Source organism: Talaromyces marneffei, chromosome 4, assembly GCF_009556855.1.
Source record: "Talaromyces marneffei chromosome 4, complete sequence".
In the NCBI taxonomy this organism is placed as follows: Eukaryota; Fungi; Ascomycota; class Eurotiomycetes; order Eurotiales; family Trichocomaceae; genus Talaromyces; species Talaromyces marneffei.
Window position 1 is genome coordinate 3,523,941 of NC_072351.1, and position 13,978 is coordinate 3,537,918.

General features: G+C 43.7%; 5 protein-coding genes across 5 annotated transcripts; 3 read left to right on the plus strand and 2 right to left on the minus strand.

Moving 5' to 3' along the window:
* Nucleotides 1-86: 86 nt before the first annotated feature.
* EYB26_006310 (uncharacterized protein) lies at nucleotides 87-3,223 on the minus strand (the record flags this gene model as incomplete). Its single annotated transcript, XM_054265586.1, has 7 exons — nucleotides 87-370; nucleotides 439-718; nucleotides 779-1,247; nucleotides 1,295-1,656; nucleotides 2,000-2,792; nucleotides 2,856-3,144; nucleotides 3,208-3,223. The coding sequence occupies 7 exons, from the start codon at nucleotides 3,221-3,223 to the stop codon at nucleotides 87-89; spliced, it is 2,493 nt and encodes an 830-aa protein (XP_054121561.1).
* A 35-nt stretch (nucleotides 3,224-3,258) lies between these two features.
* EYB26_006311 (uncharacterized protein) lies at nucleotides 3,259-4,404 on the plus strand (the record flags this gene model as incomplete). Its single annotated transcript, XM_054265587.1, has 6 exons — nucleotides 3,259-3,269; nucleotides 3,538-3,643; nucleotides 3,709-3,787; nucleotides 3,842-3,991; nucleotides 4,044-4,232; nucleotides 4,283-4,404. 6 exons carry the CDS (start codon nucleotides 3,259-3,261, stop codon nucleotides 4,402-4,404), a joined length of 657 nt encoding a protein of 218 aa, XP_054121562.1.
* Nucleotides 4,405-4,863: 459 nt separating this feature from the next.
* Nucleotides 4,864-7,143, plus strand: EYB26_006312 (uncharacterized protein; the record flags this gene model as incomplete). Its single annotated transcript, XM_054265588.1, has 1 exon — nucleotides 4,864-7,143. One exon carries the CDS (start codon nucleotides 4,864-4,866, stop codon nucleotides 7,141-7,143), a length of 2,280 nt encoding a protein of 759 aa, XP_054121563.1.
* A 526-nt stretch (nucleotides 7,144-7,669) lies between these two features.
* EYB26_006313 (uncharacterized protein) lies at nucleotides 7,670-9,261 on the plus strand (the record flags this gene model as incomplete). The annotated part of the gene is made up of 3 exons (XM_054265589.1): nucleotides 7,670-7,909; nucleotides 7,982-8,462; nucleotides 8,573-9,261. 3 exons carry the CDS (start codon nucleotides 7,670-7,672, stop codon nucleotides 9,259-9,261), a joined length of 1,410 nt encoding a protein of 469 aa, XP_054121564.1.
* Nucleotides 9,262-10,417: 1,156 nt separating this feature from the next.
* EYB26_006314 (uncharacterized protein) lies at nucleotides 10,418-11,242 on the minus strand (the record flags this gene model as incomplete). Its single annotated transcript, XM_054265590.1, has 1 exon — nucleotides 10,418-11,242. One exon carries the CDS (start codon nucleotides 11,240-11,242, stop codon nucleotides 10,418-10,420), a length of 825 nt encoding a protein of 274 aa, XP_054121565.1.
* Between the last annotated feature and the right edge of the window lie 2,736 nt (nucleotides 11,243-13,978).

A 13,978-nucleotide genomic window follows, 5' to 3' on the forward strand; every position in this document is an offset into this window, starting at 1 on the left:
CCTTAGATTTTATGTTCTATATTTTACTCTCTGTTCTTTGAAGATCGCTTCATTTGATTGCTTTATTTTCTATATATACATGCCCACTACCTTGAGAACCATGGTTGATTTGTTAAATCAGTAGCAACGTCCTGTAAATCCTGTTGCAAATGTAGCTCCTCTTGGGTTGGCTTCTCGCACTCCCTGAGCTGGGGCTCTGATTGTATTGCGATGTGTAGATTAATTTGATCCCGGAGATACAAATATGCAATGAAATGCGTACGTTCTCCATGTTCATTTAGGTCTTCAAGCTTAATCCTTTCAAAACCCTGAGACTGCAACTTTTGTTGACACCAATTCAAAGTATCTAGCGGCAGATATTCATCAAGTTCTACAAATTGTTAGATTAGTTCCAAGGAATCGGATATTGCTTTGTAGAGAGGAGTGGAAATAGTTTACCAAAATTATGCTCATCAAGCAATGTTTGCAATACCACTTGATCAGGCTTTGATCCATAATCCTGTATACCGTCTTCTGACAGATGATATAAAACGTTGGGTTGGCCATTGATACTATTAATGCGATGAGACTGCTTTCTGATTCCATGCGTATTCCATACGTTAATATAAGAAGCAATCTCTTCACGAGCCATAGGTATATATATTGCTAATATCGCAATTCGATCTGCAAGGCTATTTTTCTTGAAATATCCATCATTGCTGAGTTTCAGGAAATAATCCTATAATGAATGTTAATAATGAAGCGATCTTATGTAGCAATTGGATTATTTAGGCCTTACCCGAAAAATAAAGAGAAGGCTTTTTGTAAGCTGTGACCACCAAGCTTCTATTCGCTGATTTGATGTGCTTGTACCATATAAATAACAGTCTTGAAGAAAGAGATTCTCATACTGCTCTTTTAGCAGTAGATAATATGCGGCTGCAACTAGAACTGTTTCGCCCCCTTTATCAGAGCGTATATAGCGAGGCTGGATTTTTGTTTCCTGAAGCACTTCAAGAAACTGTCGCAGTATACTGATTTGAGTGCGATTGCTGATACCAACATAGCACCAAGTGATATATCGAGAGAAAGCATCGATCGCAGCATATATTTGTATACCCCAGAAGGATAATTTATCATGGCCATCCATAGACCAGATATAATTTGGGCTAGGAACTACATACTCCCCTCGTCGCCGGTAGACATCACTCTTTCGACGCTTGACCCCATCCGGATCAAGTTCCTGAACTATACTATATAGTCGATCGCTATTTAACTGTTAGAAAATACTTTATATATTGCAATAAAGACTTACCGGGCTATATTATAACCCTTAAGTCGAAAGAATCGGTAGAGATGGCCTCGCCCATAGCCTTCAATACGCCCACTGTTGAGTTGTTTCTGAACTTCCGCCCTGACAAGATCATTTATATTTTGAATATCTTCTGGGTTGACAACCCGACGGTGAAGCCCAAGCCTACGCCGAATTGTTGTAAGGGTGGACTGGGATATTTTTATACCATTCTTTTCTAGGGCATGGATGATTTGACGGTCACGTAAACCATGTTGGAAATATAGTTCTTTGATCTTATCCTCTAGTTCTTTGGATTCGTGATTCGTACGTGAGACACCCCATTGTTGAAGCCGCCTTCGAATTGTTTGAGAATGAACAGTAATCTGATATTTATCAGACAGTATTTTAGTAATATTGGATGCGCTCTAGCCATTCAAAAAGCTAGAGGATATCTCTTCTTTATATTGATCAATATCACTTGGTGGTCGTCCTGCAGGCATGGTGGCAAACTGATTTGAAAGATTTATTAAGAATTAAAAATCTCGGAGGGATTAAAAAGTTAGAAATATCTTACTGGTCACATGACTTAGGCACTCTTATACATAGTATTAGTTAGAACTGAAAATACTAACCTAATTAAGTTAAAGCCATCAATAAAACTAAGTAACAGGAGTAGAGTATTTGAAAATGAAAATGAAGCAATCATTTGAAGCAATCATCTCAGACTGCTAGATAGAATTCGGCAGGATCCCATCTCATTTGTTCGAACTTCTTTGGAATATTGACCGCAGAGTATTCATTGAAATACTCATAAGCTAATTTATAGCCGGAAACTTTGCCAATATCAATATCCCATCCATGTTTTCCAAAATCGTACGAGTCCAGCCACCAATCCGCTGGGCCAGGGAGATCATACCAGTTGCGAGAATCAGCTGCGACAAATGCTTTGAACATAGAGATTTGCTGGGATGAATAGTATTTATGAGGAGGAAGATCGGGGACTTTTGTTCTAGTCTTTTCTTCCTTTTTCAAAGCCTCTCGAGCAACAATGAACCAAAATTCTCGCCAGAAACGAAATATCATAGCCCCATTCTTATCTCCAAACTCGATATAGGCTTGACTGGTATGATTTTCGATCGCCTCATTGAAGCGATCTCGGTAGCGATAACGAATGAATAAGACTGGCTTGACTCCTCTCTTTTTGACAACAGGTTGTCCACTATGCAAACCACGAAACACATTTTGATGCATATAGCTGGGAATGTATTTCTTGAGAAGCGATAAAAAGATCGGCTTGAGTTTAGAGACCATAGCGATTAGATGATCAGGATGCATTGAATTCGCGACGGCCATTTCCTTCAAAGCTCGATTTTCGGAGACTGCTTTAGGAGAATTTTCAAGGTCATCACGATCACCAGTTGTATCATCCTTGTCCATGACATCTTCCCAGTCATTGGAAGGATCTAATTCGTAGCCATGGTGTTCCGTAAACCATTGAGCGCCTCGATTGTTTTGATATCTAAATAATTATTATTAGTGATTGCCTCAATATATCGACTCATTAATGGAATAGAGATTATACCGTTCGCGTAGAACATCATCTTCAAGCTTCTTTTTCATGGCTCGTTGATCAGCAGGCGTGGCTTGTTGATATCCTGTAGAATCGACAAGCCTCTTTTTGGCTCGATTGATCGCTTGATTGTCATTGCGCTTCTCACGATCAAGTTGTGCATAAAGAGCTCCTTTCGCCTCGAGGGCTTGCTTTCGTTGGCGCCCACGAACAGTATGCGTGTTGTCAGAGAGCTCATTATCTGCTTTTCGCTTCCGACCGGTTGTGGTGCCTGGTGTAGGGCCTCGTAGGCGTGGGGTTGCTTCATTTGATGGCCTCATTAGCATGAACGATTCAAAAGAAAGAGAGGCTTCTAGCTACTAACCATTGGGAGACTCCATTGTTGATATGTGGGAGGAGATAGGTAAGAGGAGAGATGTCAAGAGAGTAATTAGATAAAGAGAAGAGTAATCTTGAAGGATATTTTAGAAATAAGATCACGCTAGTAAGTGAAAATTTTTGATATAAACAATTGTCCCGATTAGGAAAGACAAATAGAAAGACAAACGAAACTGCGTGATACCCTTCTCATATATTTCTCTTAGTAAACCAATCTTACTACTTCTTTGTTTATTCTAATATCACCTCACTTTGAAGCCAAGGTAAGTTTACTTTCAACTCACTTCTCTTTCAATCAACTAATCTCTCACTCTAGCTTTACTTCACTTTATCCTTCACTCTTTATCTCCCATCTCAATCTCACTTTACTCTCAAATCTCCTACCCTTTTCACTTCTTATTCTTTACCTCAATTCACCCAAGGTTAGTGGTAAGCTAAAGCTACGAGTCTAATATCAGAACTTGAGATTAACTGATCGCGACAATAGATCGCTTCATCGCTCAACTCATCTCTCACCAATCTTCGAACTTTCACTGATCTTCAAATTTTCGATCCAATCAACCGAAGTAAGTTATTTACTGATATCGTTACAATGAGAACTTAACTGATCACTACAATAGATCGCTTCATTCATTCAAAATGGCTAGAACCAAAATGCCGGCTAGAAAAAATCGCCCAAGGCAAAGGTCCTAGGAAAACCCTCCCTGGAGCTGGAAAACGAGTTCTTCCTCCTCCCCCACCCCGTCGTCGTCGTCGCTACAAATGGGGTAGTACGTTTGATTGCTTCATTTGATTACTTCAATTTACTGATATCATTATTAGCGACCGCTTTGCGCGAAATCAGAAGATACCAAAAGTCAACCGATTTGATCATACCCAAACTACCATTCCAACGACTTGTGCGAGAAATTGCGCATCAAGTCACTTTAGAAAAAGATATGAGATGGCAGAAATCCGCGATTCTAGCTCTACAAGAGGCTGCTGAGGCATTTCTTGTCAAGGAATTTGAAAGTATGTCTTCTCACTTTGTACTATATATCGGCAATACTAATTATATATAGTGACCAATCTCGCTGCTATACACGCACACAGAGTCACAATTCAGTCTAAGGACATGCAGCTAGTTGATCAACTCAGAAGGATTATGACTGGTACTGGATACAGATCTGAGAACAGAGCCTGATCGCCTCAAGAGATTGCTTCATTTGACGACTTTCCATTATTTTGTTACTATTGTTACTAGATACCCAAATTGAATATTATTGCGTGGAAATTATTACCCGCAGTTTGGCAATATGTTATTATTACTAAAATCTCGTATGAAGCATGTACGCGTTTTAAGATTTTGTATTTTTTTAATTTTGTAACGAATTCCGCATTTAGTCCGCCGTAATAAGGCGCCACGTGATAAGAACGGGACGGGGCCTTATCGTGCTGGCCGAGTATCCGTTGGGTACGTCATTCCAGCTGTCGATGGCGCCATTCATATAGCGCTGTAAAACACAAACGCTGCAAACGCTGCAAACACCGTAAACATGACCAGCGATAGGCACCGTCCTCCAATCCGCGATCCACCGCGGCACATATTATTCTCTCAGTCGCAGTCAAGGTTCGCCATGGAGTGGCGGGGCTCTCGCCGACGATGAAGGGCGCGTTTCAGCAGTTTCGCGTTTCTAAGCCTCCTCCACGAAACGGCCGCTGTGCACAACAACCATCACATCTCACCACCGATTCCGAGCAGCTACCTGTTTCCGTGTCAGAGTCTACGACAGTAGACGACTCCGAAGCGTCCTCCCGTCACCCCGCGCAATCGGCCTGTGAGCGATGTCGACGACTGAAGAAGAAATGTACCCGTACGGCGGCTGAAGGCGCGTGTGGTCTTTGTATCGCGGCCTGGGTACCCTGCTCATTTCCCAAGTCCGTTCAAAGGGCTCACGAGCGCGAGAAGGCGCTTCAAGAACGTATTTTATGGCTCTCTCGCTTTGTTAACGAGGCTCGACTTCCCAATGCAGTGCCTGTTGAACTGATTGAGACTGGCCATGATCTCACCGTACCTCCGGCTGCTCAGCCACCTATCGCCGCCGAGCAGCCATCGATTGACCGAAGTCATCCTTGGTCTGGGCCTAATCATGAGCAGGGATCTTCGGCTCGTTTTGGAACAACGGAGAGAAATATTCCAGACACACCCACCTCGCCATCTCTTCTTGACAAGGCCACAGGATCCCGCCTTGTAGATGCGTACTTCCGGCACGTTCATCGCGCCTATCCATTTCTTGATCGCGAGCAAGTGATACAGTCACTGGACTCATGCTTCCGACCGGCAACCGACGACACGGCTTTCCTGCAGATAGCATGTATTCCCACCCGCCTGGCCGTTGTGATGGCCATTGGACGCACAACACTGCAGCGAGTGAACGAAATCGCCACTAGCTCTGTCCCTTTTTTCGATATACCGGAGAAGGAAATCATCCATGAGTGTTTGTGTAAGAACGATCTCACATCTGTAGAGATTCTGACCTTGCTCGCATTGTATTCCCTTTTTGAAGCCAATAGTATACCACCCGGGTCCATTGTGGGGATTCTTTCTCGCAAGGTCATATCCATGGGCCTCATACGAGACAGCGGCTCTTCATATGAGATTTCACAAGTCGAATTAGAACGTCGTCGCCGGCTTTTTTGGTCGGCTTATGTTCTAGATCGCATGATCAGCGTCTCGTATGGTCTTCCACCTAGTATCAACGATGAAGACATTGCCATTCCGTTGCCAAGCATCACTGTCGACGAATATGCGTCCCCGGATCGATATTACTATGCCATGACGCTACAAGTCAACCGGCACGTGGTTGCTCTGCGACGTCTCGAAGGGAAAATTATGCAAAATATCCATCTATCATCCTCACAGCGACTGGCTGCGATCACCCCGTCCATGTCAACATCCTATTATGAAGACACGCGCCGGGAGATAGATGACTGGTATACGCAAGGCTGTCTCATGTCGAGTTCCGCAATGAATGATAATGATCATTTGCCTTTTCATAACACTATTACCTGGCACAACGTTCGCTATCAAAATCTTTACGTGTTGTTATATAGCCCATCTAGGCTCAACGCAGACCGTTCCATGGAGGAGATCGAAGAATTGCAAGCAGCTGCAGGAAAGTACGTGCACTCCAGTATCGTCTTACAAGAGCAAAATCACCTTCCGCTGAACTGGGTAACTTTATGTCGATTTTTGATTATGGGTGCCACCTTTTTCTACTGCTACGTATGGCGGCTCAATCATATCTCATCTGCCGGGAGCGTACATCGTCATAGTAAACATGACACTCAAGCATCGCTTTTGTCGTCGACATCCCCTAGATCCACGACAGGAGGTAAATCGAAATTGTATGAAATCGCGACCCACATGGCCCTGTGCGTAAGGATCATGGAGTCCTTTTCTGAAGACTGGAAAGTCGCAAAGCGGGCCGCAGATATCTTTGGACGATTCGTCGATTATGTAGCCGCACAACAATCCACGCCTTTTGTGTGCGTGACTACACACCCAGACCAAGGTCTTGAGTCTTTGAGTCGGCACTATGACCCCGTTCTCGATGCTGTGATGGCACCCTCTGTTCTTGATGCTCCTTTGAATGATGAGCAGTTGCCTTCGTTGCAGACAATTCGTCAGCAAATCCTTGAATTGATCAAGGACACGTTAGGAGAGACAACTATATATGCCTATGCCGTGAAAGAATTGGAGTCGACAGCTGGGTTGATGAAAACTGGCGTCGGCTCCAGATTGTCTCCCTCCGAAAACTATGGGAGGGCGTCCATTGCAGCCAGCGAATTCCCAGAGCCTGATGTGTCGGCGGATAGATCAGGACGAGGGATGAGTTTGTGGCTGGATGTTATGGACGACCTGGGTCTTGGCGTTCTTTGATTATATTGCTATTTAGTCTTGCTCTTCCTGCCTTGCAAGATTTGGAAACTCATTGTTCCAATCAAGAATTTGTACATTATTTCTAGGTATTCACAGAGTGTGTAGTAGTAGTTTGTATAGTTAGTGTCCGGCTTCTTATCGATAAGGAATCACGACTCGGCGTTCTTTCCGGTCGGGATTTGCACTACCTCCCGATAGCCGTCTCAATGTGGAAACTCAAGGCGGAGGAGCTCCGATTCACGATAAGCAAAAAAATATCCCGATTCTGCGCAGCAACCAACAGAAAGAGTAGAATGATGCTGTTGAACTCATCGCTATCGTCGATGTCGCAATCGCATCCCCGCGGTATGTTTTCTCTCTAACCGGTTTGATATCGTAGGTATGATTGCCGGGGGCGATTGTTCTGTATAACTGTCTTCGCAGCTAGTACTTAAGGATGTGAGCAGCACTAAAGCCTTCAAACCAGCAGCCGAAGAAAACTCTCACACTTGCGGGTTTCCAAGGCTGAAATAAGACTTCAAGTAACATGTCGGTGCCAGATGTCGAAAACAAGGCGGTCCGAAACATGATCAGCACTGCTACTTCAGAAAGTGAAGATGGATATCAACCTCCCCAGCGACTGCCTCTTAGCAGGAGAATTCTAGGCATTATTTGGGATTCGCTAGACAAGTCTTCCGAAGAGAGAAAATTGATTGCGAAGCTGGACTGGTGGATTCTTTCCTATGCCTGTGTTGCCTACTTTATCAAATACCTTGATCAGACCAACGTACGTACACGGCTGTTTCCACAGTCTTAACCGTTGAATTCACTCTAATTTATTTTTTACTGGAATTTACAGGTTTCAAATGCGTACGTCTCGGGAATGAAAGAAGATCTCAAATTAAGCGGAAATGATTTGAACTATCTTACGACCTACTGGACAATTGGATATATCATCGGCAATCTTCCCTCTCAGGTAATTTTGACCAGAGTTCGCCCAAGTATCTGGCTGCCGACCCTGGAAATAATTTGGAGCATCCTGGTGATTGGCATGGCCGGTGCTAAGAATGTCACCACAGTCTATACATTACGATTCTTTATTGGGTTACTCGAGGCATCTGCTTACCCGGGAATCATGTCGCTCCTCGGATCGTGGTATACACCTACAGAGCTTGGCAAGCGCAGCTGTATCTTTCAAGCGTCCTCCAGCGCCGCACAGATGTTCTCTGGCTATCTACAAGCAGCACTCTACAAGGGAATGAATGGCCGTGGCGGGTTGTCAGCATGGCAGTGGCTTTTTATCTTCGACGGCATCATTGGAATTCCCATCGCTTTGTATGGTTATTGGGCTATTCCAGATTCTCCATCAAACACGCGCAGCAGATGGCTCAAGCCAGAGGAAAGGGAATTGTTGATAAACAGAATGAAATCTGCTGACGTGCTCCTCCAGGAAAACTTACACCTCGCACATTCCTCGATGTCGGTCGTACCTGGGCGGCATGGTTATTTTCACTGTTGTTTATTGCACACGTCTGCGGAATCCGGATATATTCATACTTCAACGTCTGGCTGAAATCAACGGGCCGCTATAGCGTTGAACAAGTCAACCTCATTCCCACAGCTGGCTATGGAGCGCAAATAATCTTCACGCTGTCGTATGCATGGGCCAGTGATGCTTTGCAGATGCGATGGCCTGTCGTTATCTTTGCCGCAATGATTGCCCTTACTGGAACCATCATCCTTTCGGTTTGGCCAGCAAATAGTATTCCTGTAATGATGACAGGATGGATTCTCACCTTCCTCGAAACCGGTGCCGGTGCTTTGATCATTGCTTGGATTAACGAGACATGTGCTTATTCAACAGAGCACCGCATTCTCATCATCGGCTTTGTAGAAACAATGGCCTTCACCTTCAATGCCTGGGTGCCTCTTTTGGCATACAACACGGCACAATCTCCTCGTTTTACCATTGGGTACAAGCTAGCCGCCATGTTTTTTGCTGTGGAGATCGTTTTGACGTTGTTAATTGCCTATGTCGCGAAGCGGTGGGATTTGAAGGAGCAATATGTCAAACGAGAGGAGTATCGGCGAGAACAGCAGGAACAAGGACCATCCACAGGTGCATCCATTGACAAATAGAATGGAGATAAATAATAGAACTTATATATTACATCAGACTTTGTGCTGGCACTCAGTTGAGTGGGATGTACTTAGCAAGAAGTTCCTTAACAGCAACATTGATTGGTGACTATACTGCAAGGTAGCTCATATACCCACGGCATAATATAAAATTATTTCTTCGCGAGTATATGGCTTTCTAAGGTTGAGATCACATACACTAACGAGACGACAGCTTTGATAAGTTACGAAGGTAGATACCTAGTCTCGCTTGTATCTAAAAGCCTTTCTGGTGATGGAATCCGTGGATACAGACAGGACAGAAAGCGTTATGAGTATTATGCACGACATATGAGATCACTTTAGGTGCAAATCTTTGCTTACTCTAGTTCATTCAAGGACTTCTCGTGGGTTCGAAATTGATGTTCGACGTAAATTTCTAGTTTTTAACTACCGGTAGCCTGAAGAGTCACGCAGTGGAGCCCGAGAGTTTAAAAAATAAAAGATGTGTCGTCAAAGAGAATCTTTTTTTCTCTTTATGGACTTTAATGTGAGACTGCTTCGGTTTTCTAATAAGAAAAGCACTGTCTCTTTGTACAATGCTCTAGCTATAGTGTCATAATCAATAGTAGATCATATGCATAGTCTTGATCACCCAGAACACAGGAAAGGGCCCGTGGGCATGGAATAATATATGCCAAAAAATCAAACCTGGATTGCAGCACAAAGAAACCCGGTGCGTATATCATCCAATCTTATCTGGCATTACTGATTAGGCACGAATTACAGTCAAGTATTCCAACTATATTCAATATGTCAAGCTTAGCCCATAACAGGCAAACGACCCTCATCTATCAGGTGAGAGATAGAGTTACATCTGGTTCTACAAAGTTGGCCACAATCATCCATAACAGGCGCAAGACCCTCCTTACGATATGAATCATTCTTACGGAGACGCATACTAAGCTATTATTGAGAGCTAGGCTGTAGGTTCTTTGATGGCTCATCATATTAATATATCTTGTCTGGGTAAAGTTGGGAGAACGATGAGCGTTGTTTTAACTAATCAGCATCCACTATATACTTCCATTCCCCCTTCCTCTCTCTAAACAAGGGAGGATTTGCGAAATACTACCTGGACGAGTTCCTTAATGGAAGCGGGAATTAACTTGACTCTCTACGTCACTTTCGCATATTTCTCCAGGCCATCGTGTAACCGGCCAAAAATACCCCCATGGCAGGCTCTAACATCCTCCCATTCATTTTCAGGGAGAGACACAGCCATCAGGCGCAACCAGCTACCGACGATAAAGTCAGCATAGGTAGCCTGCTTGCCCAGCAGGAACGGCCCGCTAATGTCTTTAGAAAATAACTTTCCCAGCTCACCCAGCATGACGTGGAGAGACCGTGTCATTTTCTTTCGGTCCTCGTCCTTCATTGTAAAACCATCCCACGATGTTAACCCAGCACGACTGACATATTCTGCCTTGGTAGCTTCAGCGGTGACTGGATGAAGAGGTAGGTTCTCCATTGTTAAAAGGAAATATGCACTGAATGCCGCTTCGACTTGAGTGTTGAAGTTGGCATAATTGCCGTACTCGATGGCCTTTTTCTTTCCAAGTGACTCTAGGAAGGTAGACCACCGGTCGAAGACAAAGTCGAGCTTTTGGGGAGGGAACAGATCTCCTGCACCCGAGGCTGGGTATGTCTTTTGCAGGTATACTGCAATATCGAAAGAGTCCCCGATCTTAGAGTTGGTGTTGGGGTCAATCAAAATAGGGACTGTATAGTAGCCGCTGCCATCGGTGTTCTTGTGACAAGCAGGCATTTTAAGAGCGCGACGGACTGTAGGGATTTCGGGAAGAGGGACCCATGTTGTCGAATAGGCAATGCCTTTGAAGTTCAGCGCTAATCGCGATTTCCAGGGATTCGGTGCACTTGCAGCGCGTGCATGAATATCGTATAAGACCAAGGTTTCTGAAGGTTTGGAGGGCGCTGCCATGGTGGATGAGACGATGAGAAGAGTTCGTATGGCGTCGATTGGGGCTATTTAAGGTTGGCCATCAGAAAAAAGAAGAGTACGCACTTCGTACACTTTTAGTTCTGTTATAGTTACATACGCGATCTCTAATCCCCTATGGCCCCCACAATAATTTATGCTAGCCTAAGGGTGTGATGAAAAAAATGGCCATGCTGCGACGGCCTGACAATTGTCTCATCAATGGCAGCAATGGCATAATTCGCCGTCGAACTCTGTGGGCTTATGCAGGTTAGCGTAAAACACCCTCAGAAAATTATACTACGTAGTAGAGTATAAAAGCGTGTACCGTTGGAGATAATCGCGCCAATCCTAATCTAGATAGCCAAAGAATGTATTTGACTAGGAAAGGTTTGCAATTTGGATCGGAAACGGAGTGCTTTTCCTACGGAATCGGAGCACTTATAAAAACATTTCTACACGGAGTCGGAGACATAGGAGTGCAGGATAAATGACCGAAATTGTGAGTATTTCATGTATAAAAAGGATCAATTATTCCAGATAGAAATGCTACTAAGGAGGCAGGCGATAGCTCCAAATACATCATCTTGTAAGATCTCTTGCTGAGTTGGTGCTTGCTTTGTACTTTTTCCAATATGTGCTGATTTTTGGGGATGAAAATACGCAACAGCTCAGAACGGAGTATCGAATGTCTTTCCGGCGAACATCTCAGGCTGAGGTCGTTCCGTGGACTTATTCTATATTCTCTACCCTCACTGCGATGAGCCCCATCGTCATAATTTCGTATCATACCGTGGCGCACGACGTGTACGACATTGTGGCTCTCCATGGCCTTCATATCAATTTAGATTTCCGGTTACCTATGAGATTGACAAATATAGAGCGCCTTTTGTTACTATCGCTACTCTTCTGTATATGGGAGATGAGTATAAGGAGGAGAGATCTTCTAATATGAACATATCCGATACCCCAAACTAGTCTCAATTGTATGAGAATTCCGTTGACAATTGTACTGAAACAATCAACATTCAACTTGATAATAGAGATTTTGAAGGAGCGTCCATATCTGATTATATAAGCAGGAATGTATCCAAAGTGAAGAATTACCTGGAAGAATCTGACAAATTAATTTTCACGACTATGATTGATGTGGAGACACCTGTCTTATATGGCTTTACGAGAGAGAAATTTGTACATGGTTTCTCTTCTTCATTATGGCGCTAAAATAAATGCCACGAACACGAACAGAAGAATTGCGCTCATGGAGGCAGGCTCTTTAGGGCAGATTAGAAATAGTAGAATTACTTCTTACCCAAAGAGCTGTTCTAAATATGCGATAAGAAGAACCGGAGAGTATGTATTAATTTAGCTCGGCCAACTTGATAAAACAGGTAAGAAAGGCATATTAGAGCACATAGAATCTACAATAATTCATTTATTGAGCCTGTTTATAAGGAGGATATCGTTAGTTGAGATGCTGACCAGCGGGAGAGCACCTGAGTGCTTGAAAGACAGCTGCAAATCGCAAGTCAACCCAAATTCTACCAGTAGTAAGTGTTGACATGGAATTTCATTCCTTCAGGAGATCCACTCGGTTGACTATTCGTTGTGGCCCAATTCAAGAGTATCTATGTTAAGCCCAAATAAAACGATAGCCCTACTAGAAAGGGGCAACTCTGTGCTATAATGAAACATAGAAACGGGCTGGCATTTTCATGAATGTGGATCTGTAAGAAACCTTCTCCATAGCCACTTATCTCCACTAGGTACTGGTGCCTAGGCCCAGAAGCTAAAATAAACTTCATGTCAATAACATTATCTTCCGCGTAGATTGAATGAAATAGGCGGAAGTATATTCTTTGCTCGACACTGTATTCAAGTTTATAAAGATCCTGCTTGATCAGGGGTATGTCGTTATTTTTACCACTCTCATATGGGGATCTGATTCTGAAGTGTCTGATCTACCTATAAGCTAGGGCGTGACTCATGTGTCTTCAAATACTAGTTACCAGCCCAAGACTCTTGCCGCTCATTGTCTGACACCATCATAACCTTGAAGTGGCCGTCCAATCTGCCGAATCGGGTGTGTTCCCGAGGCCAGTAGCGCTTCGTGGATTACGGAGTAGGTTAAAGAAGAGGATCTCTTGGCTCGACTGTAATCCACGGTCGTCCAGATTATTATAACATCTTGGAAATGGCACCGTCGATGAGGCCCTGAACCCCACACCCTACGAATATATTATTTCCTTTGCACTCACTAGGTAGGAGTTGTGAAGGTGCTCAAGCCAATATTCTATTGGGTAGCTGTACGACGAGAAAACTAAGCATGAGGAAGGAGTAAAGAGAGATCAGGAATCAAGCTGGGGATCTGGCTTCTTATCAAGAACTGCCATACGTAATCCCTAGCTTGGAATATCCCGGACATCTCCTTCCTTAGTGAATATCTAGATACAAAGATAAAGGGCGCATCCCGCAGAACTCATTGACATGACGGGAACTTCCACAAAGCCAGGCACGAAGCCATACAAAGTCCAACCATCACAGGAGTCTAAGGATCAATTTGGCCAAGACTGTCACAAGTTAATTCACAATAGTCAAAATAAAGCTTTATTATTCGTTTACAAGAAATCCTCTATATATTATTACCTAGGTAGTTTGGCTCTTCTGATCATGTGAGTAAAATTGAATTTTCGCGTTAGCAGTTTCGGCATAGTCAATCTAAGTTGCCCCGCACTGTAG